The sequence below is a fragment of the Cimex lectularius genome, unplaced genomic scaffold (assembly GCF_000648675.2).
Source record: "Cimex lectularius strain Harlan isolate CLEC.00 unplaced genomic scaffold, Clec_2.1 scaffold380, whole genome shotgun sequence".
NCBI classification, from domain to species: domain Eukaryota; kingdom Metazoa; phylum Arthropoda; class Insecta; order Hemiptera; family Cimicidae; genus Cimex; species Cimex lectularius.
The window spans coordinates 124,957-149,433 of NW_019392937.1; the positions used below are offsets into that span (position 1 = coordinate 124,957).

The window sequence follows — 24,477 nt, forward strand, 5'->3', positions numbered from 1 at the left end:
GAGAGAGAAAGAGAGAGATTGAGAGAGGGTGAGCGGCATAAGCAGATAGTTGGTAATAAATAGTTACCTAGAAAAAATACTTACAAAATAGAACATAATAATAAATGAATAAAATGATATCTCATAATTTTAAGGTTTAGTAAGCATAAAAATGGCAATAATTAAGAAATAAGTGCAGTAACACAGATTTTAGAAGTAGTAAAATCGCGGATAATATCTTCGTAGCTACCCAGGAATAATTGCTAATATAAACTTAGCTAAGGGTATTTATATACACTTAATATTTATTAAAATCAATCGCTGTCTTAGAATTTCCATCAAAAAATAGAGTGCAATGTTTAGAAAAAGGTTACTTGACAATCCTTATTTGCTTTTTCGACCTTGGTTTTTTTTTCAAACAAGAATATTAACGGAAAGTGATTTTCAGTAGATTTGAAAGGATTTATTCTGCTTGGGTGGTAAAATTCTACCGATATTGGCCTCGGAGAGCCGTCAATGACGTTTTTTTTCCAATCCGATAAATTGCCCATCGCTTCAGAACGGAAAAACGCCCCTCCTTCTTCTCTTTCGGTTTGTTTTCTTTAAATCCGTGTGTTCTATGATTGCGAAAATAATGACATTTCGTTTCTCCTTTTCCTTCCTCTACTGATAAATCCCTCGAAGATGTTTATTTCCGGTCTGACCCGATAAAAACGACAAGATCTAAGAACGGTTTGACATTTTCGAAATTGCGTCATATACAGTAAACGTTCTCGCCCATAAGGTCGTAAACCGGAGGACCAAACCGAGTCTTCAATTCCTAGTCGAGAAGCACAATCAAATTAAATTCAAAAATTTGATTTTTAAAAAGTCATTGTTTCTAAATGAAAGGTTAAATTTTGATTAAACTGTCCAATACAAAAAAAATTTGCTTTCAATATTTGACCAACTGCATCTCCTGTAAAAGTACAAATTCTGCACATATAACTAACTATTTCCGATCTTTAAAAGATTGACAATCGCGCAATTTATCTGTCGAGTGAAACTACAAACTCTTTATACATTTCTAATAGTTTTGAGTTTGAAGGTGTTTTTTTATTATATTCAATTGCAGCAAGAGTATAATGTAGAAAATATAACGGAAGTTAATCTAGATTTATTTGCAAAAAGGTTTCCTAATAATTATGTTATATAAACAAATAAATAATATGCGTGAAAATATATATTCCCTCCGATCATCTTACCTCATTTTTTATTGTCACAGAAAGACATATGTTTATAAAACTATATCCATACATTGATTTGTGTTAATTTTGTTTGCTTCGTTGTTTTCCATTTTTAGGCTTTTCCGTTAAAAATGAATGGAGGATTTACAAGGCTGAGAAGATCAAAATACGACAGCGAAGCTGATTTGTGGGCCCTTAACGATGGAAATGTAAAAAACTTTCTTGAACGAACCGTTGCAACAGAAGTCATCGGATTTGATGGCGACAAAATCGGCGTGCAGAACGAAGAGTCGATCGGGCAGGAGCGCAGCGTCGTCGTCGGCGATCACCGCTCCAGTAAAATCGGCAGCAAGAGAAGATCAGGAGGGAAATTTGGACCGAAAGTCAGACCGTTGGGAAACACGAAGACAAGGCTGATCGGGGAGCACGAAGTCCTCGAAGAATGTTCAGCGACACCTAACTACACGGCCACGAAAAGCGATCTCTGGCGATTAGTGAAGAAAATGGCAAAGGACGTAAAAAAGACAATTCTTTTTGACTTCCGTAATATCAGATGAACTGAACATTAATAAAGCATTTGTTAACTTTACAAAGTACCTTTTATTATATTATTTATACTTTTCGTATAGTTTCGAAAATAGTAATTTCTTCTAGGGTGTAGAAATGACGAAATACCAAAACGTTTATGACAGCGAGGGTAAAAAGACCAAATAGATCGGTTGCGAAAAAATTAAAGATTGAGTACAAATAAAACTTGCTCACTTATCTTTTTATATTTGGTATCTGTGATATTTCTCAATTTTTTATAACAAAATAGCCAACTATAAAGACCCACCAACGTGTAGGGTGCCGAATGAATCTAACATAGATGGAATGTATCCATTTCAGAAAAGTTATTTTATATTTGACATGTTTTAGGACTTAACATTTGAAACAATAAACGATCACATTACGTTCACATACGGCCTTGATTATTTCAATACTCTCTCATGTAGATAAAATTTACGACTTATTGGGCCAAAAACACATCCACAATTTATTATTTTTTCGTGAGACGGACAAAATATGAAAAAATGAAACGCGAGTTTTGTCCACCTCTTCTATAAGGAATGACAAATAGAAATTTTTTCATAGTAAGGGTCTGAACAAATAAAACAGCACTACGGCTCAATCTTGAAGGTTTAACATAGTATAACGCCGTATTTTCAGACCCTCAATTTTCCTACATATATTTTTCTTCTCTCTCTCTCTCTCTCTCTCTCTCTCTCTCTCTCTCTCTCTCTCTCTCTCTCTCTCTCTCTCTCTCTTTCTCTCTCTCTCCTTTCTCACAAGTTGCAACATTTGTTTCATTGTTGTAAGATGTCCAATTTTGTAGAATTGTACTGGTCATTATTATTTGTTTAGTTTTAAAGATTGCAATATGGGAGAATTTTATTTACCATAGCATTTTAAAAGCACATAGTTTTATTCTCTCTCTCTCTCTCTCTCTCTCTCTCTCTTTCTTTCTCTCTCTCTCCTTTCTCACAAGTTGCAACAATTGTTTCATTGTTGTAAGATGTCCAATTTTGTAGAATTGTATTGATCATTATTATTTGTTTAGTTTTAAAGATTGAAATATGGGAGAATTTTATTTACCATAGCATTTTAAAAGCACATAGTTTTATTCTCTCTNCTCTCTCTCTCTCTCTCTCTCTCTCTCTCTCTCTCTCTCTCTCTCTCTCTCTCTCTCTCTCTCCTTATCTCTGTATCCCTTTCTCACTCAATCCGTATATACTATTCTTTCTCTCTACCTTCCTTTCTGTCTGTCTCCCCTCTCTAAGAAATTTCTCTCTCACTTTTTATATGTCTCTCTATCTATCTTTACCACACACGTTATGGGGGTGCTTGTTCTTGCGTTTGAGTGTGCGTGCGTGCGCTTATATTTGTGGTGTATTTTTTTTTTCTTCAAACTCTTAATTTTATGATCCTTATCACTCCCACTCTCACTTTTTTCTTTTTCTCTTTATTTCTATATTTCCCTTTTTTTCTTTCTATTTCTAGCTTTCTTATTTTTCCTATCCCTTTGCCAATCTATTAAGAATATTGATCATATAATTGTTTATAATAGTTTATGCCTATTCTTAATAACTAATAATGAAAACTACAATGCTCATTAAAAATAAAATAAAACAAGACATAGGTATAGGAGGGAGAGTGATAAGTTTTATTACATGAACAAGTAAGAGTTTTTGTGCGCAAAAATCACAAATAATTAGAAAACGCGTGAAAAATCAGGGAATTTGGAAGGTGACCAAGTGGAAAATTATTAAAAGTTTCTATCGATTGTTACAGATTGTCGCTCCAAGGTAGATTTCCTGACCCCACCCGTTTTCGTAAAAAGTGCAAAAATTAATATGTTCCCGAATTTTTGAATTTATATGAATGACTAAACTAGAAAAACATTTAAAATCCTTGTTCACCGTAAAACTGTCTAAAAATGAGACCAGAGAGAATGTCCGTGACCTAAAAGGCTGAGAAAATATGCATTTCCAAAGTTGGTTATTTTCCGTTCAAAAACCAGTTGGTTGGTTTTTATTTAAAAATAATGTATATGCCGATGCGGTAGGCAAGTTATATTGTCGTATACTTATATACATCCAACGAAGAAGTAGGCCAATATATGTTAAGTTTGCGTAATAGCAGATGACGTTTCCAATTTTCTTATAATTGGAGCACTTAATACACGTTGAAAAAGTTATAACGCAGTAACACCCATCCCTAGTTTTACAGATTAAAGCGGATTGCCTGAAATTTCTACTGCCGGAGATGATCCGTTAGCGCACAAACGTCAAACCTCTGGTTTATCTTCATCCTTAATGTTTTAAGTCCTCTTTGTTTTGCCAATTATAAAGGTTACTGAGGAGATTCGAGAGGGAACAGGGTTAATTGTATCTTATATAATTGTTATTTCGTAAGAAGCATTTTCATAGAAAAAAAGATTAAACTCGACAGAAAAAATGGCTGGAAAGTTGGAATAAATCTGCCTTTGAAGCCGATTTGTAAAATTAAAAACATGCTTTGTATTTTCTTCAAATTCAATAGAAGGGAATTGAGGTTTTTTATACGAGTCGTTTCATCCAACATCAACAAAACAAACCTGATTAATAATCAGACTAATTAAATCGTGAAAAAGGTGAGCGGGGAAGGAAAGGTGAAATTGGCAAAATTATCATGGTATTTAAACAGATTTTATCGAGAAATATTCCTTTCGTATTATCATTGCCCCGTGGAATAATAAACCCTTTTCAAGATCGAGGTGCTATTTGGCGAATACAGAAAAATGAAATCGCTCGTCAAAGTTTAAGAGGTATCGCTTTTCGAACAATTTGATTAAACTGCTTAATTTAACTCCAGGCGGAATGCCTGCTTTTCAATGAATCATTAGTCAATCGTGAAAAAATTGTGATGACAGGACCGTGCATTACTATTTTTATTTTATTCTTGAAAATCAATCACTCTGCTTTTACATTTACGTATTGCATTTTGGCATGGTTTCTTAACATCTTTATACTGTTGTTATAATGAAAATTTTTGATAATGAGAAAGATATAGGAGTATTTTGATCAAATGCGCATATATATGTATGTACATACAAACATGTGCCGGTTGAAACATTCAGGTCTAGTAATCCACCGGCAATTCCAGCTTTTGCTATTAACAGTGAATTGGAAGTGGAACACCTGAACATTGATTTTTCTGAGGAAAAAATAAACGTAGCAAAAATTAACCTGTGTGAATGCGGTGACAATATGTTAGTACAAGTGCCCTTAACTGTTTAACAAAGTCCCATATCAAAAATAGACTAAAACCCCAAATGTTATACCAGATATTATTTTGAAGCGGTATTTTGTATGGTTTGCAGTAAATTATTTAAATAAAATTTTTCGGAGAGTGACTAAGTAAATCCCGTCGTTTTTCATAAAAAAAGCTGTTATTGAAGAAAACCAGTGAAAAATGGCGCCGTTTATTTATTCGTTCACTCATCTTGTTACCGTGGACGATTTTTCACAAACCTTGGAAAAATTTTCCTTAATTTAAAATAAAGTGATATTTCATGTTTTATAAAAGAACTCAACTAAATAACGCAAATAAACGGACGGACAACTATTTCAATGAATAAACGTTATAAATAATTGGTCATGATATTTTTAAAATTTCCCTACATAAAAAATTTAAAAAATATGTTATAACTTTTAAATTAACCAAAAAGAAATTACTACTTCAGTTAACAAACGCTCAACATAAGTAGATTACAGACAAATAAAGAAGGTCTTTACCTAAAAAGCAAAGGTGTTATGAAATTGTTTTTATTTATTCAAAAGTGGGAATCTTTTGCTACATTTTGGTACGGAAAAATCTGATTCTAATAATGATCAATAATTAATACCTGCGAAATGTCCCACTCACATCTTACAGTTTAACCGATTACCAGCTTGACTAAATCTTTCTTGAATTTGTAGTATTATATTTATTTCAATTAATTAATCTTTATGTAAATTATAGGTTAAAATGAAAAAGTTAGTGTGATGAGCGGGATTCGAACCCACGACCTTCGGCTAAATAGGCCGCTGCTCTACCACTTGAGCTATCGTGACAATAGATCAAGTGGTTGAGGAGCGGCGTATTTAGCCGAAGGTCGTCGGTTCGAGTCCCGCTCGTCACACTAACTTTTTAATTAAGAGAATTATTAATTGAAAGAAGTTATTTGGTCAATCGGACTGCGAAATAAAATGGATTATATTTATTTTTAAATGTACAAGTAAAAATACGTTCCTGCCTTAAATAGTAATACAAGTTTTTAAGTAATTATTATTTAACACGTTTATTATCAAGTTTTGTTCAGGCTGTCTCGTTCCAAATAAACACTATAGATTAATTTTTGATGTTGCAAAAATGTTTTTTTAAATGAACATGTATGTAAAGGAAAATAAACCTAAAAACAAGAAATGTTATTGAAATAAAGTCTAAAAGTAAACAAATAATTATAAAAATTCTGATAAAACCAGGTATATTTGTGAGCATTCATAGATTACGAAAGAAAGCAATTAGTTTAAATTTTTATTAAGATAGAATATGGCAAAAACACTATTTAGAAGTTAAAAAGGAACTTGTAAAAAAGGATTATAAATAATAGAATAGATATCGAGTACAAAGAAATCAACGATGTAGTTTTTGTCACATTTCCTGAAATGTTCGTTTTATTATTTTCGTTCCCAAATACACTTTATTTACAATGAGACATTTCAAGGACCCATTAATACATTAAATAAAATATTTCATATTATTACACAGTAAACAGATCATATTTTGAACGTAACGTAAAGGTCCTAAAATTACAAAAAATAAAAACCGCAACGTATCGGAGAACAAAGTAATTCTTTTTAATTTACAAAAGAAACATTAAACAACAATTACTCAAATTTTTATTCTAAACATAACATTACCAAAAGAGGATATTTTTCTGATTTTTAATAAACATATAATGCTAGTCATTAAATAAACTAATACACCAGCATAAAGTTAAGTGGGGGATAAAATCTATTATTTTTAATAGAGCTGCGACGGTTAATAAAATCCCAATTCACCAATTGTCATTCCTAATTTCGTTCATAAAGCAAAAACGAATATTATCAGGCGTTGAAAATGGATTCCATAAATCAGGTTGTTCCTGTGGGAAGGAAACGATCGATTTTATCATATGCTATTCCCAAATCCAGCGACTAAAAGCACCTGTCAGAGAAAAGCGGCTTGCTTAGTAAATAAATGTGGGACCTCATTTTAAATGCAAAAAGCTTTAGATTGCAATGACAACGAGACAAAACTCTAACGCCACGATTTTTATCGGATATAGTTCTTTTTAAATTATCAATTTAAATTTAATTATCTGAGCTTTCTCTGCGCGGAATTGAAGGTGAAGTAAGTTTTTTAAACCAAAATAAGAAAGGGTTTTTGTAGAAGATTTCAAAAATGTGTATTTCCTACTATCATTTATTCACATTTTGCAAGATTCAACATTACATCAAAACTATTAATAAAACCTCGACATTTCTAAAAATTGGCGTATGCCTCCTACGTCGTGATTGACGAAGGCTAAGAGCCACTTATTTGTCAGGATTTTCATTTAATCCCAAGAATATTTTAATGGGACGAATAGCTTGTCTTAGCAAAAGGGGTTGGTGAGAATTTTCTCGAGAGCGACCTTGCCCACGATAATTAAGGAGCAACTATTAATATTGGGATTAATATCCCACAGCCAGAATTATCAGGGGCACATGGTTTTATGCAAAGAATGTACAATCCATTATTACAGAGTGTAGCATTGATCACTACGATTATTTATAATCATAATAAAATCTCCAATATGTAAAACTAAAATAAATTTTATTTAAACAGTAATACATACGGTTTTAGTAACTGATACATCTCAACAATCACTAAAATGATGAAAAATTAAATATTTCTTGATTTCATAAAAAAATTAATATATTAAACAATATATACCAAAAACTGAATGATATTATGTACAGTAATTGATCAAAATGACGATAGCACATTTTAAATAATATTTTAAAGTCTATTAGGTTTCGTGTTCAATCGTTTCAATCAGTTCAACCGGATTGACCAAATAAATTCTTTTCAATTAATTAATCCTAAAGTAAGGTATTGGTTGAGATAAAAAAGCCAGTGTCACGAGATGGATTCGAACCCCCAACATTCGGCTAAATACGCCTCTGCGCAACCACTTGAGCTATCGTGACTTCCCTCCACTCGGACACCAACCTCCCATCTCAACCCACCTTTTGAATTTTCCCTCCTTTTTTGCGATTTTTCAAATCTCGTTTAATCTATTCGATTTTTGGCGACAAATGAGATAGTCACGGAGAGTTTGAGTTAAGATGTACTTCATTTTGCTCATTAAATCCATAATTTAATCTTATCCATCTATCCATACAAGAAAAATACGTTTTATGTTTACAAGTTAAACCTGAACACGAGTTTTATTTATTGAAAAACGACTACGACACCGAGATCTGAACATACGGCTTCTGAACGTCATTACTCAGAGAAACGAGCAATAAAATAAAGTCTTTCAACTTTACAGATATATGTATATGTATAAAAATAGAAAAACATACACACCTTTTATGATTGTATTGAGCAAAAAACTTACCGGCATGAGGCATTATTTTGGCAGATGTTTGTGTCCGGCAGACAGAGGGGTCCTTCTCTGCAGTTCGGGCCGGAAAACCCAGGGAAACAGGAACACCAGAAACTCCTAAACAGGCCAAAAGTTAGCTTTATAAAAAAGTACTCTAAATATATCAAAACGAAAAGTTATTGACAAAAGTATTCAACCTATTACACAAATGCACATGAAATTACGATTAATGTTATTTGTATGCCAAAGTCTAGTTTAGTCATTTATAGACAATGAGAAAAAGTAAAAATCTTTCTAAAAGTTTGTACAATACATTTTTGAAAAATCACCATTTCATCCAACAGACATATAAATACATATAAACATTCAAGATGTTTTCCCTTTAAGGTCCCTTTGAACTGCATGATTTGTTAAACATAACTTTCATCCTTAAATCCATTACAGCATTACAGTTCATAGTCCGAATGACTAATTAACTTTTTTCAGTTAATTAATCTTTAATTTAGGTTTTTGTTGAGATAAAGTCATTTGAAAAATGGCAAAAAGGGGGAAAATTCGAGAGGTGAGGTTGAGATAGGAAGTTAGTGGTACAGAAGCGGCGTATTTAGCCGAAAGTCGTTGATTCGAATCCCGCTCGTGACACTGACTTTTTTATCCCAACCAAAACCTTAAAGGTTTTTCATCCTTAAATTAAAATGATTATCGATTCCTTTTGAGAAAAAAAGACATCTTAACCAAACTTTTAAGTGAATTATTAGTTTCGTAAGTGAAAATATGAAAACGTTAGAATGGGATGCTCTAAGCAGCCTTGTGAATTCCACTTTTAAGACGAAAAATATCCCAATGTTTGCCATAGTATATAGTTGATGCTTGAAAGATGGCCGAATAGTGAGGGAAAGAAACACATAGAGAGATAGATACAAAGATAGATATACGGAGGTCGATAGATAGTGAAAGAGAGTGAGAGAGAGAGAGAGAGAGGAGAGATAGGCATGAAATGAGTGAGTAAGAGAGAGAAAGAGAATAAGGTAACAGAGAGTGAAAAGCGAGAAACGTGTGAGCGAGAGGAGAACGAGAAAAAGGTGACAGAGAGGGAATAACAAGAAACGAGTCAGTGAGAGGAGAATAAGAAAAAGGTGATATAGAGTGAGAGGCAGGAGATGAGTGAGTGAGAGAGAGAAAGAGAACGTAGAGTGAGAAAGTGGTAAAGAGAGTGAAAGGAGAGAGAGAAAGAGAGAGAGAGAGAGAGAGAGAGAGAGAGAGAGAGAGAGGGGGAATTTAGTTAAATTTTTTAATAGATTGGTACTTTCATGAAATAAATCAAATTATTGTTTAACATTATTCATCAATCCGGAAATATTTTTTGCTTAGTTTGCATGATGTTATTTGTTTTAACGAATATAACAAGGCAGAAACATATTTGTTAGGTTAATAACAAAATTACAGACCTCACATGGAAATCTCATGGAAAAAATATTTACAATATGCAAAATAACGCGAACCTAAAAACTTAAAACAATTGCTTGTTGTTATTCGCACACTATGATAAATTAGAGCACAAATTATTTTCAAGATTTAGCACATAAAAAAAAAATCTTTTTGACTCAAGCAAAATAAGCCACTCTGATTCTCCAATTTGCCAAAAGGAAGTAACAAATATAATAATAAGCAGATTAGGTAGGTAAAAAAAACTGGATTATGTAGAATAGTTCTGCACAAGTACAACTATTTTAAACGAGTTTGGAAGTAAGCATTTGAAATTTGCGGGGTGTGACGTAGTATTACGTTAGTAATTTTGTAAATTAATGGTTCTATAGCATATATGTTTTTTTTTTATATTGAGAATGTTTTAAGTAGATTCTATGACCTAGTTCAATTGTGAGCAAACAAACTTTTAAAAGTGAGATCTTAATCAAACAAAAGTTATATAACGAGTTATTAACTTAGACATTTGATGGAGAAGTCAGAAACAAAACCTAAAACCGCGTGAGCGTACGTTCAAACGGAAATTAGAGCGGAGAAGACTTTTCCACATAGAATAGGTCTGAGGGTAAACGATAATAGCTAGCCTTGACGGGCAAGGGACCAAGCAGTTTCGGTTCATTAGTTTACCTTTGGTCCGCGATTCTTCGCTTTCTACCATTGCAAACTTTCCTGTCGCGTTGGCTCTAATTTACTTTCTGCCCGAATGTTAAGAGTTGGAACCGAGGAGCTGGCCGGGAAAACAAATTATAAGGGATGTTCTGCCTTGTGCTGTTTAAATTCAAAACGTGTCTAAAGTTGTCGTGGCAATTGTTACCAGTCTAATAAGTTTATAAATTGTATTAATAAAAAGCCCACGCTTTTATGTAGAAAGGTGAGCGTTACGTGTTAATTTTATATATACATATGTCACCATCTTTTATTTTTTTTATTTGAAAGGATAATTTGTATTATGTTACTGCTAGTGCTGTTTCCTAACAAGTAAAATATTACTTGCCTCAGGGATAAATATATTTAAGTAACAAAATTTAATTTGGTATATAATTACATAATTTAATTACTTTTTAAATCCAAATTTGAATATCTATTAAATCATATTAATTGTTTATAATTGTTCGGGCGTCGTTGGCCGCAACACTTAGGGCGTAGACACGGCGTTAATCACTGTGAGGTAAAGGTCCCGTGTTCTAATCCGGCGGCCCTGCATTTGATCACGATATACTTACAATTAGGCTTTTTGTTCAAAAACACTGGCACCCTGAGGGTTTATATGACCTCTGGAAGAACCCTTGTCAAAAATAAATAAAATAAAATAAATAAATAAAAAAATAAAAAATAAATAATTGTAATTAGGATTCGGAAATTAGAGACCTCGTCATAAAATTTTCTTTACCTGAAATTCATTTGTAAATATAAATTCCAGAAGAGTTACCTCATTGTCTCTGTACTTGTTAAACCAGACAGATTTGAGTATTTTCCATGCTGGCCTTGTTGATAACACTCTCTGATTAAACAGTACTACGTGCAATAGGATGAACAGGGTCGATCCACCCGCGGACCAATGTCTAACAACTCACAGGCCCCCCGACAAAGCTGGTTACCCACTCAACCTGTGTCAGTGTTCGTTTGGGAAGTAAAGGAAGAGTGATTTTTCAAACTAATTGAATATCGGAATCTAACGAAACTTTATATCGTTTCCGACAATTTTCGGCTTATCCGTCCTCTGCTCTTCGGCCTTATTGCCTTTTGCAGTGCAGGTGGTCTGTGGATTAATGATTGATTTGTTTACAAATAAAAATAATTGATGTTATTTAAATCCCAACGGGACAATTTTGTAATAATAATTTTTTTAAACAAATCTCGATCTTTTAGTGTGTCATTCTATACTGGTAGAGCATATTCTTGAAACATTAATAAAGATGGCCTATAAATGCTGCTTTTGATTTCCTTGCTGTTTTTGTCTGTCAGAAACGTTTTTGCATTTCGGTTTCTTTGTTATTCAGGGATTTAAGCAGGGTGAGGCAACGTCACAAAAGTAACATGAAAGATGGTTACCTGGTGAAAGGAATCTGATAGACCGAAATGATGGAGAATCATCGAACTACATGACCATCATCACTCAGACCTCTAACAGCAAAACAAAATTATATTATCGTGTACTTACGAAAAATCGATGGCAGCGTAACAGTGGCCTAAAAGAGAACATTTGGCCGCAGTGCAAGAGTAATCTGGTATCTTTCCCGAACCGACGTGCATGTTGTACGTGATGTTGAGACCATACACGTCGAGGAGGCCGTCCAAAGCCCTCAGGTGATTTCCTTCGAGCCTGTCCATCGCGAACTCGATGACGAGGAAGTTCCTGCTGGTGGAGACGGTCGAGACAAGGGCCGCATTCTCGTCGTTTACCGTCATCAGCACCTTAGGCTCCAGCTGGAACGTTGAGTCCGCCTCGTAATAAGCGTACTCCGTGAACGAGATGCCCGTCGTGACAAACAGTTGTGTCAGATAGACCACGATGGACGACGGCCGAGGCTGAAGAGATGAGTCGATCACCCATCGGCAGGCGATCGGAACACGGAACGGACGGGGGAAATCGGGCGTCTGAATCACACCTCTCTCAGCAGTCAAATGGCCTCCGCAATTTTCGGCAGCGAACGCTCTTGAACACCATGTCGCCAAAACGCACCACAACACCAAATACATCATACTAATAACAGTCCATTTTGATTCACCTTCCACCCGCACCCTACGATCTGCAACAATAAAAAAATCATATAAAATTCAATTTTTGTTGTAAAGTAATAGTTTGTTGTTGTAAAGTTCTTATATTCTAAATATGTTAAATATCCGTTTTATGAAAAAATATGTTTTCATTAAATTAGGGTTATATATTTATTTTTGATTTGGTTGCCAACTTAATTGTAAAAAAGTGGCAAGCAATTGGGAAACAGACAACAGACCAGTAGAGCCAGTGACTTGAAACATAAAATCAATGCACTTGAGTGGCTTCATAGCAACTAAACAATACAATAAAAGGCCAAATATACAAAAGGCAAAATATACACGGGCCGAAATTTCGGAAAATCGGAAGTTCTGATTTGAGTTATGATCTATGAAAAAACAATGGTAACACCGAGCGGTTGTTATGTTGCAAATACGAATAGGACAGTACTTAGAACTTCCAACGAGTATTTGCAACCCCAACCGTTCTGTGTTCGATTACCTGGAAAGTATGGCTTTTTTATAGATCATTCTTTGAAAAAATCGCGGTCCCTTGTGGTTGTTAAAAATTTTGGTTATTGTTTTCTTTTGTTGCCAAAGTAGAAATACGAAATTATATTTAAAAAATATATATATGTAGGATGGACGCGTCACTCCCTTGATATAGTCCCCAGCGGGCCAAGCCAACTAGAAGAACAGCTGACAGATAGAGCGAGGAGGTAATTTTTATGTATTGAATGAGCAGTGCCGTGACTTGTGTCGTCTTATTATCATGTAGTCCTCGTTGCACATTATTATTATTTTCATTATTATATTTTATTATTTATGTAAATAATAAAACGTCTTTTTTTGTGTTGCAAGTATTTTCAACTACTCTATACTTCTCCCTCATCCTACATCCCTTTATTTATTTATTTATTTTTAATATAAGCAGAGTGAGTTTAATTTCTTTCCACCCTCCAATTTGTTCTAAATGTTTTGTATATTTTTTAATTTAAACCATGAGACAAGACAATATTGTTTTTGCTCAAAATGATGTAGAAATGAAGTATAAATTGCATTAAAATTTATTAGAAATTATGTTTTTTACTGAAGAAAAATTTATTTAAGGGATTCTGAAAACTAACAAAATAAAAGGTTTTAATTCTATAATGTTGTTCATTGGACACAATAATTTTTTTAAACAATCAATACCGTGTATAATGTCTTCTGTTAGCTAAAACCTGTGTTCAAATTTTAGGTATATTGTGAACAAGATTGTCAGTAATTTCACTCCATAGCTATTGCAACGCTGCACTGAAATTGAGACCTAGAAGCAATGGGGGAAGGGATAGATGGGAAAGTCCAGGTTTTCTACTGGTGACCAACTATCCTTTTTTGAGATCTGGCATTGTTATCCACAAATCCAAAATCCTTGCCAATGGTATCCCTGGTTTGAGGGATGTATTCCTCGATAATTTCTTGGACATAACGGACTGCGGTGGAGTTGCCTTCAACAGTACGGAGTTCAGTACGTCCTCCAGTATAAATCCCAGCCCAGATAATTACACCGCCTCCTCCAAACTGAACTGACGAGAGCTTGAACTGAAGCATTGTAAGCACCCTCTATTCTCGGTATTCTCTATACTGATAGAAAGGCGTTTCATCAGTAAACGGCATTTTAATTTGTTCTCTTCTAGGCGCTCGCTGCACCATCTTCTATTGAGTTCCTGGTGGCAGGCCGTTGCCCCAGATGGTCTCAAACTGGCATAGGATGTATGGCCAACTTCCCATAAGGGATTACGAATCGTTTCTGTTGATAAAGGCTTTGCCAAAACACCTTGTACTTCATTTTAGATCTGGCAAGCACTATGCAAAGAGTTCCGTCTTACAGCAATGACAATATTTCTGTCCTCCCTTAGCGTCGCAATGCCCTGAGTCCACTGCCAGGCCTTCTATTGGCTCCTTCAGTGTCTCGGAGTTGGGCTAAAGCACGGGAGACCACGTTCTGAGAAACGCGATATCCACATGCCGGTGACCTCGATAACTCATTCTCACAATAAAATTGCCAATATCTGGTTGGTGATGATGTCTTTCCAAAGTAAAAGAGAATTCAACTGGATTAAAGTAGAGAAAAGATGAGAAAATCTGTTTGTTTACAAACTGAACAATATTCATAATTACTATTCTTAAGGAAATCCTTATATAGATTAACATTTGTTTGTTTTTCGTTTAAATATTCTATTTTGTTTTATCCAACTAACAAGAATATATGTTTTATTTAATTAAAATTAATACAACAAGAATAAATTACAATTTTCCCTATTTATTTTTGAGCTGTTTATATATTCATTTTTTAAATAAGAGTCGCAAATCATTATTCAGAAAATGTAAATACTCATCACTGTTTAGAGTGCAACGGAAAAATGATTGGCAGTTAGTAAGGAGGAGGAGTCTGGAATCAGGGGGAGTTCTGGATATTACCGTTTAAAAGTATATCAAATACTTTCTTGAAGATTAAAAATCTGTACTATTAAACATAAGGGCATACCTAATTAAAAATTATTTCTCGAAAACCAAATTTTATGCTATTTTTAAAATTTATTTAGTATTTATTAAGCTTCTTAATTGAAAATAATTGCAGGTGAAAATAATATAAAGGAAATTTAATGGTGAATCTATATGCTGTGTAAAAATAATTCTGATGTACCACAAAATTAAAGCTAAATTTTAATTTCAACTTTTATTGTAGTTTTTTTTAAACATAATTGATCAATGACCGATTGCCTTGAAGAAGTGTTAGATAGGCAATTGTTATATATTGATACGTCTTCGCCCCCGACTGTAAAACATGTTTTGCATCTTGGACCGTAATAATGGAGTTACGTGTCGGCAAGAGTTTAAGCCAACTTTCTCTTAATTAAGAACGGTGAAAATTTCACGCAGACGGGTCCCCTGGCGTCTGTGAATATTGCACTGCTTCGTTGTGGCTTGTAATTGCCACCTGTTCGTTGTTCTCTTACGTACTGGGTAACCTCTTTGTCGCCACATACTATGTTTTCGTCCTGGAAATTAATTATTTACTCAAGACAGACGGACTGTCAGGACAGAGGAGAAAGGAAGATCAAATTACGAACACATTACTTTGATGGACAAAGGACCGCAATTAGTTCCCTGCTCGCTATGTGCTTGCATATCTATCGTCATCGTAATGGAATAAATTTGCTAATTTCGACGTTTACCTTCTATATGAAATATCGCTGCCATTTATAAGGTCTCAGAATTTATATAATACTGTAATCTGTAATCTTGATGGCAATAAGTTAACATTTGGTGTTACAGAGTTAATTGTGAATTGTCTCTCAAATTTATATAAATTTCCGAATTGGCAATTACTATAATTCATATTAATTTCAGTGAGGGTTAATTTTGCAGAGAATGAAGATGTCATAGGTAGAGTTTTGTCGGTTAGGTTTTATTATTTTCTTTTCACACCAAGTCTCTAAAAGTGCGAGATGTTTTTGAAAGCTTGGAGTTTTCAACGAAAAAAATAAACAGGGTCCAGTGCAAGTTGCCGTTTCTCCTGTAATTATGTAACTGAGCAGGTTGTATTCGGCTTCATCTTTCACTGTGCGTCTTCCAAATGTTTTTTTGGGTTTTTACAATTTAGGAACTAATACAGCAGTAAAAAGCTCGAACCCAATCAAAAAACTTCGAAGGCTATACATTGACAAAACTAACCCACTTGGAAAAAATTACATGCCCATGGGACTGCGGAAAGATGTACATTGAAGAGATAGAACTAAAAATATAATATAGATACTCAAAACGTATAAGCTTCAGCTTACAGCTTCAGGGACTATGGCGGAAATCAAAATGTATCATTCACCTCTGAAAAACTAACATCAACTTTCAAAACACAACGTCCAAACGAAAGCTTGGAAAAGAACTAACCTAATACACTAAACAAACTCATACATTTCAGTACAGCTTACTGTATTTTCCCATTCAAAATTCTACACTGAGTGAAACGGATATGAGAAAAACCGAATAAGACAATAACAAAACTTACTTCATTACTTGATTTACTGAAATCACTTAGACATAACACTGAAGATGGCGTGATAGCCACTGCAAAGAACCTAACGAGAAATAGCAGACCAAAATTATCTTTACCGATCAAACCACAGCCTTTATGGAGGAGCATTAGATCATTATGCTGTGTATACCTCTCGAAATGTATTTTCTGTTTTTCTTTTTTTACGATGGTTCACAACAGCAGAGGTCATATACCTGGTGTTTTGAAAAAAAGCCCATTTTTCATGATTCGTCACAGGACAGACCACACGGAGAAATCTCAAAATAAAAAGTTTTTACAAATTTACGGGAGAACTTGTTCCCGTTGACAGGGCTTAATATTCTGGATAAAATTTATTAAGATTTAAAATATGATGCAGTAAAGAAATCCGAAGAAAACAAGCGTTGATCTGGCACCAGTAAATTTCCTTCAGGTAGAGAAAAGCAATTAGCTATCCCCTGTTTATAACCCTAACCCCCTCCCAGACTTTTGCTTTTCCAAATTAATGGTGTTTTGTTTAATCAACAATACAATAAAAAATACAAACATCGCAAGAAAGTTTTATTTTTCAATCTGTGACTTTGTTTTTGTGCTCCATTGCGGAGTACAGGTACTATTTTATATTCATTTTTTATGATATCAATTAGGCCAATTAAATATTTGTTTATAATCATAAAAAATATTATTGGTAAAGATGTAGAAAAGTAAAAATGTAACGGCAAAGTGTTTTCTAAATTGTCAATTTAAACAAATGTAATGGAACAAAAATATAAGCCCCACATTTTGTAGAATTTTATAAATGAGGATGTATTAGATATAATATTGGGCAGCAAAGTACTCGGTAGGATCATTTTTATTATTTTATTTTTCAGTGGTAGTTTTTTTCTCAATTTTCTTTGAAAAGAACTAATAGACCGTGTTTAGTTTGCGGAAGTTTTAATATGCTATTTCTTCCTTTCGCTGCTTAAGGCTTATTGATGACGCCGGGGGATGTTCTTTTTTGCAGAAATGACCCCGTTCCACGGTAAAATAGCTGTGTACTTGTACAAATTTAGTATCCAATTATGGGTTAGTCTGGTTTGTGTGTTTAGCCCGGCGTGAAAGACGCATATAAGAGCTGAGTCGATATTCAAATTAACAACCGAAGCCGTGCTATCAAGTTTGATCAAGTGGTTATTACATTTTCCACCATTTAACCGACAAATATGGGTTTCAGATATAGACAGAATACAAAACAGAATACAAAATTAACAAAACAGTACAACATCAATTACTACAAAGCTTATTCAAATCAGTTATTGCGGTTTGATGGAAACAGCTCATGCTAACTTGTTAATATAATTAACATATGGACAAATAATTCCAATTTTCTAGTAAAGAAGTACATATTTAAAAAAACAAACAAATTATTTCAAAACTGTTCTCACAAAGTTAAAAGCTTTTGTTATTTTCGAAAGAATATAACAACTTTGACATATTGATAAATAGACCATCTGAATTAAAAATAATTCAACTTTTTTACTAAATAAAAATGAACTGTCATTGTTAAAAAAATATTACAAGAACCCTGTTTCGATTACATTACGCATATTTAATCAAAGTTGTACAACAATCGCATGTATCACTTGAGATAAGTTGTCAAGCCACTACATCTCATGTTAAAGTTATTCAAGAGGGAATAGCTAAAGACTTGGGTTTAAACGTTCGTGGCTGGTTATATCAACTATATACATAAATTTACTAGTTTTCGAGGTCTGCTTGACTACTTTGACTTTCATACTATTGTAAAAAAAATATTAAATTTTATTCTATCTACGAATAAGGGGAGAATAATTTTGCAAATCAGTTTTATATAAACATAGTTATTGTTTGTAGTGTCGGTGTAAAGTTATAACTTAGATTTACGGATTTTAATTAAGTTGTGCGACGGTAAGTCTCACTTGAATGATGTTACCAGCTAGCATAACCGAGGTCAGGATGTTTCCCTAATAGCAGGAAACTTTCCAACACGAGGAAAAGACGGGACATTTTGTAGGTGGTGTATTTCGTATTCTGGGTGCGCGGGAAGGCGAAGATAGATAAATCTCCTACTGATTTTACGGAGGAAAAACCGTCGCATTGTATCACAAAATTATGCGCAGATTTATGCCGTTTCCACATTTGGGCGTTACAAATGATCGGAAATATATGCAAAATGGTCTTCCAATAATAAACAATAGTAAACCAAACATGCCCACGGATGTTAAATCAAATTACATTTTTTCAGAAAAGCTATAAATATTTTGAATGAATTTTAACTTGTTAAGAATTTTTCGATTTCTTCTCAGATTTTGAGTTTTAATTAACGTCAATCCATTATATGGAGTGGTCAATTGACCAAATTATTTATTTCAGTTAACTAATCTTTTTATGTAAAGTTTGGTTGAAATGAAAAAGTTAGTGTCACGAGCAGGATTCGAACCCACGAACTTCGGCTCAATACGCCGCTGCTCTAACCACTTGATCTATTAGAGAATTTTATAAGAGCAGCGGCGTATTGAGCCGAAGGACGTGGGTTCGAATCCCGCTCGTGGCACTAACTTTTTCATTTCAACCAAAACATTATATACAAATGTTTTTATCTCAAATAAAAACCTTAATTAATTGAAAGATATTAATTGGTCAACTTCATCGAGGATAAGCAATGTTGTTCCAAAATTTCATCCATATAGCGGATGGCCGTCAAATACCCTCCACGAACAACAACCAACACTGTCCTACTCTCCATTGAAATTCCCCCCCCCACACCATCACTGACCTTTTTTGAAAAGGTAGGCTTTGTCCTATCATTTCGCCTTCTCCACTCTTTCAGGCCCATCTAGAGATCATAGAGCAAATCAACACTCATCTGTACAAAGTACAGCAGACCAATCGTCCAAAAGCCAATGGTTGTGTTTTCGAGCAAATGGGAGCCGTGCAACTCTATGTGTTCTGGTCAATTCTGGTCCTATTATGGGACGAAAGGCCATCAGTCCTTACTGATTTAATCTTCTTCGAGCTGGGCGTTTAGATATTTGGACACAACTAACTTCTTGGAGCTGATGAACCGCTTGAACAACAGTAACGGACGACCGTTCGACTAAGCGAAACCGTCAAAATTGAGAAAAGTCCTTCAAGTGATCGTTTATTTAGTATACAAAAAGAAAGACTAAAAAGAACGATTTTCTTTAATGTATATATGCATAAACTATTATAAATTATGTAAAATGTTATTAAACATTGTTTTACCCAACTCGGTCATTTTAAATTGAATGTGATACATAGTGCTGCTGTTTTGCCGATTGAATTTATTTATATTATGAATCTGATAAAATGTGAGGTTGCGAAGTTCCGTATGTTCGGTTTTCTAATGTTTTGTAAGTCTGTAAAAACTGCAGTTGTGTAGCTAGCAGAACTATCTACCGCCATATGGCCTGACAGACGACGGTTCCACTTCCATCAGAATTGAGAAATATGCTGAAAGTCAATGTTTATTTAGTGTACAAAGATAAAGACTACAAAAATCGATTTTGTTTTACAGTTATGTATAAACAATAATAAATTATGAAAAATATTAAACATTAGTTTACCGTACTCGGTCAGTTATTAATAAATGTGATAGGTAGTGCTGTTGTTTTGTCAATTAGATTATTGTCATGAATTTTATAAGGTATATGAGGTTGTGAAGTTCCATATTTTCAGTGTTCTAATGTTTTGTAAGTTTCTTACTGTTCAGTATTAATTGCAATAATTTGGCTGTATTATGAATTATATTCAAGTTATGTTCTGACTTTTTGACTCTAGTGTTGTAGAATTGTTTTTGGAATTGTACTTTGTTGATGTTTATAATGCCACGAAAACGATAAAGTATATATGTCGTGGCAAATATATTTCCAAGAGAATTCCAGATGAAAGACAAAATCAAATAGAAGAAGAAAAACAAGACCAAATGAACAAAATAGATTTTATAAATTCACTAATTTCGTGGTCCACTTGACCAATTAATATACTACAATTAATTAAGGTTTTTTTTAGTTGAGATAAATATAGAGAGAAATTTAGAGATATTTATCTCAATTTAAAAAAACCTTAATTAATTGTAATAGATTTTATATTTCACACTCACGTGCTACTAAATCATCAAAACATTAGGAAGCACGAAATGCAGCAAGTCTAGTAACAACTAGATGATTAAGACAATCTTGTGATCAAAATGAAGAGCGTAACAATAGTGGATCACGCATGCTAAAGAATCGATTATATCAATTATTAAAACATGATGGTATTGCATTTCAGTATAATTCAGATTTTGAATATAATTTGAATCCAGTTGTAGTTGTTGAAGGTATGAATAAAGTTTGAACACGTTAAAACATTAAATTATATTCATTTAATTTATACATACCCTCTATCAAGCGATTTTAATACGTATACTCACAATAAAGTTTAAAGTAAAACTTTATTCGCTAATTTTCGTGGTCCGCTTGAACAATTAATATATTGCAATTAATTAAGGTTTCTAGTTGGGATAAAAAAGTCCATGGCACGACCGGTATTCGAACCCACGACCTTCGGCTAGATACGCCGCTGCTCTACAACTTGAGCTATCGTGGCTTCGATCCACTCGGACACTAACTTCCCATCTCAACCCCACCTTTTTCCTCTTCCTACCTCAATATCCGTTATACTCTCTTTTACCCGCAATCCCAAAATAATTTCCTCTCTCTCTAAGCTCCTATCCCAAAATAATATAGTAATATAATACAACNAACCACCTTTTGAATTTTCCCTCCTTTTTGACATTTTTTTGACATTTTTCAAATGTCGTGTAATCTATTTGATTCTCGGCGACAAATGAAATGGCCACGGAGAGCTTTAGTGAATGTACACTTCATTGAACTTATTAAATTCACTAATTTTCGTGGTCCACTTGACCAATTAATATCTTTCAATTAATTCAATTAATTTCCGCATGGATCGAAGTCACAATAGCTCAGGTGGTAGAGCAGTGGCTTATCTCGTGACGCTGACTTTTTTATCTCAATTAAAAAAACCTTAATTAATTGTAAAACTTATTGCCTGGGCAAGGCCCGATTATACAGCTGTATATACTAAAAGAATGCACATACAAAGCAGTAGATAATTTTGTAGTGAGAGTGACAATGGTTATCTAAGGAACTGATTGCGTTGTGGGATGGAATGCCCTATTGCAGCTCCCCGAGTCCAACCATGGGGATGATTCTCCATGACCGCGGTTAATTTACTACAAATTACAAGCCGGAATTGCCGGAGGACTGCGAGTAGTTATATACTTAACTCTGCAGATGTGTTTGTTTATTATTCTTATACATCAAGATGAAGTAGTAAATTATCTTATTTTTGTAAGTTTTTGTATTTATATTAGTTTTGTACATTTCTGACTCTTCAGTGTTAATTGTGATGGTTTTGCTGTAGTATGAATTGTATTTAATCTTACATTCTGACATTTTGACTCTGTGTTGTAAAATTGCATTTTGCTATTATTTAAAATACCACCAAAACAACTTATTGTTCCTAGAATTTAGTTGACCATTCAGTTAAGTTAAAATTAAAATTAAATATAAATCTTAATTATTCTTATTAAAATTCCAAGGAGAGGATGTCCTAATACAATATATACAGATGATACTAACAGAACGGCCTTTCCAATTCGAATGATTGCAATTTCCAATTAAATTGCCTTTGCAGTAAAGATGAGGAAATCGCATTGACAATGACAGCTAATGTGTGGATTGAATTTGGAGAATCTATGGTTCTCTCATGGACAGTTATACGATGCATGCTATAGAATAGGGGATTTGTTGCCTGCATATGTGCCAAATGGAATCACCAGAAGCTTTGTATATCCAAGAGCATTGCAAAAAAATTTATCGCTGAATATAACAGTAATTAAAATTTAATACAATGTACCTCCCGGGCATGAGGTTAAACTGCGACCATGCACCCCTCCCGTACCTGGTGGCTATCCTTAATCTCCCATTCCATCTACTAACTGTACAACCTTACCCTTTTTTCCCGTAACCACCCTTTCCCAAAATTAATCTTTTCCTTTTCCTGTCCTACGCGTCCCAGGGTCTAGGGAGGGGGAGGTATGTCGGTCTACCTTAGTGGCAGCCCCACTGGCCGACTAGGGGTGATAGGATAGCTACCTACTACCCTGAAAACAAGCTTGCTCCTATTCAATTAAATAAGGCCGTAGACCCGGAAGGCCACAATGCCGGTAAGCCCGTGGATAGGGATCATCCACGTGCTTATTCATTGGATCCCGTCGGTGTTGGTGAGGCGAGTGGCACCACCCGACTAGAGGCAACCACAAGTAGGACTGATAACGGACTCACGAATGTTACAACTTTGCAGCCGTTTGATCCGGCTGCCACTCTGAAGAGAAAACGGACAAGGAGAGAGAAAATAATTGAGGACACACAGATTATAGATTGGGCTAGGAAGAAGAATAATTTCGCCAGATTTTGGATTTTAGAAAAGAAAGAGGGTGATTTTAAAGGAGATTCNAAAAAGAGATGAAAGGAAATAATTGAGAGAGGGTGGGGGACGAGGTATATGAAAACTACTAACCCTCAGAGCTACAAAAGAGCGAAAGATCTGGAGGGAAATAGTGAGGCCGTCCCCCCTCCTTATGCGCCTGCGTGTAGGCGTGGGTGTTGCATATACGCTCGCACGCACACGCATAAAATAGATAGGAGAAAAAAAAAAAAGGTAAAAAAGAAGGGGGTAATGGAAAAACAAAACGAAGAAACACTAACCCCGCATTTAAATATTCTAGCGTGTCGGCTATGACCTTTGCCGTTCGCCGACCCAAAAAAAAAAAAAAAAAAAAATACAATGTAATAAAAATATTAAACATGTAAATAATTAATATAATGACTATATGCAATCATTGGTATCAAACAATCAATTGTGTTCATGTAATTTATTTACATGCTGAAATCTAGCAATAGCAATATGTACACTGAAAACAATGTGATAAATAACACTTAGCTTGTTGATTATAAAAGAATAAATATTTATCTGAAATTTGTGGTGATTAGTGACTAACTAGTGATTAACGAATCGATAATTATTCAGAGATCGTGAGATGCGGTCCGGTGTGATGTAGGTTTCAGAAAAACATTTTCTTTATCGTGCCAACTTTTCGATCTTTATTGAGATCATCTTCAAGGCTCAAAGTGGTTGTCTTCTGTGTAATTGTGCCATTCTTGCATGTCGTGCGGGCGCTCTCACCACGACACGCAAGAATGGCACAATTACACAGAAGACAAACACTTTGATCCGTGAAGATGATCTCAATAAAGATCGAAAAGTTGGCACGATAAAGAAAATGTTTTTTTGAAACCTACATCACACCAGACCGCATCTCACTATTTTTGAATATTTATCTGAAATAATAAGAAATTGTTGGAATTTATTAAATATTAGTAACAATAATTTCAATGATGTATTCCAGCAAACATTTTATATACCTTACATCTAAACGATGTACGGTATATAAAACGGAACGTCTGTCCGAGCCAGGATATACAAGAATAAATAGATCACGATAGTAATAATTCTACATTAATAGAACATTATTAAACAAAATACTACGATACAAAGGAATAGAACACAACGAAATAACAAAAAATGTCGTTAAAATACTTACAAATTAAATGCCTTAATCAACATAAGTCTGTATAATGGGGCATACTTTTTAAATAGGGCCGGACTACCACAATTGTTTTCATTGACTAAATCGAAAAATT

The 24,477-nt window shown here is 34.1% G+C and overlaps 1 protein-coding gene across 1 annotated transcript in view; it reads right to left on the minus strand.

The window, feature by feature from the left end:
* LOC106671005 overlaps window positions 1–24,477 on the minus strand; it is a gene marked incomplete at its 3' end in the record, with an annotated part of 156,615 nt that overhangs the window by 116,680 nt on the left and 15,458 nt on the right. The window contains exons 2-3 of the mRNA XM_024229416.1: window positions 12,050–12,638; window positions 8,416–8,520 (exon numbers count right to left, since the gene is read on the minus strand). Coding sequence (XP_024085184.1) covers window positions 8,416–8,520; window positions 12,050–12,591 — 647 coding nt within the window. The remainder of the gene's footprint in view (window positions 1–8,415; window positions 8,521–12,049; window positions 12,639–24,477) is intronic.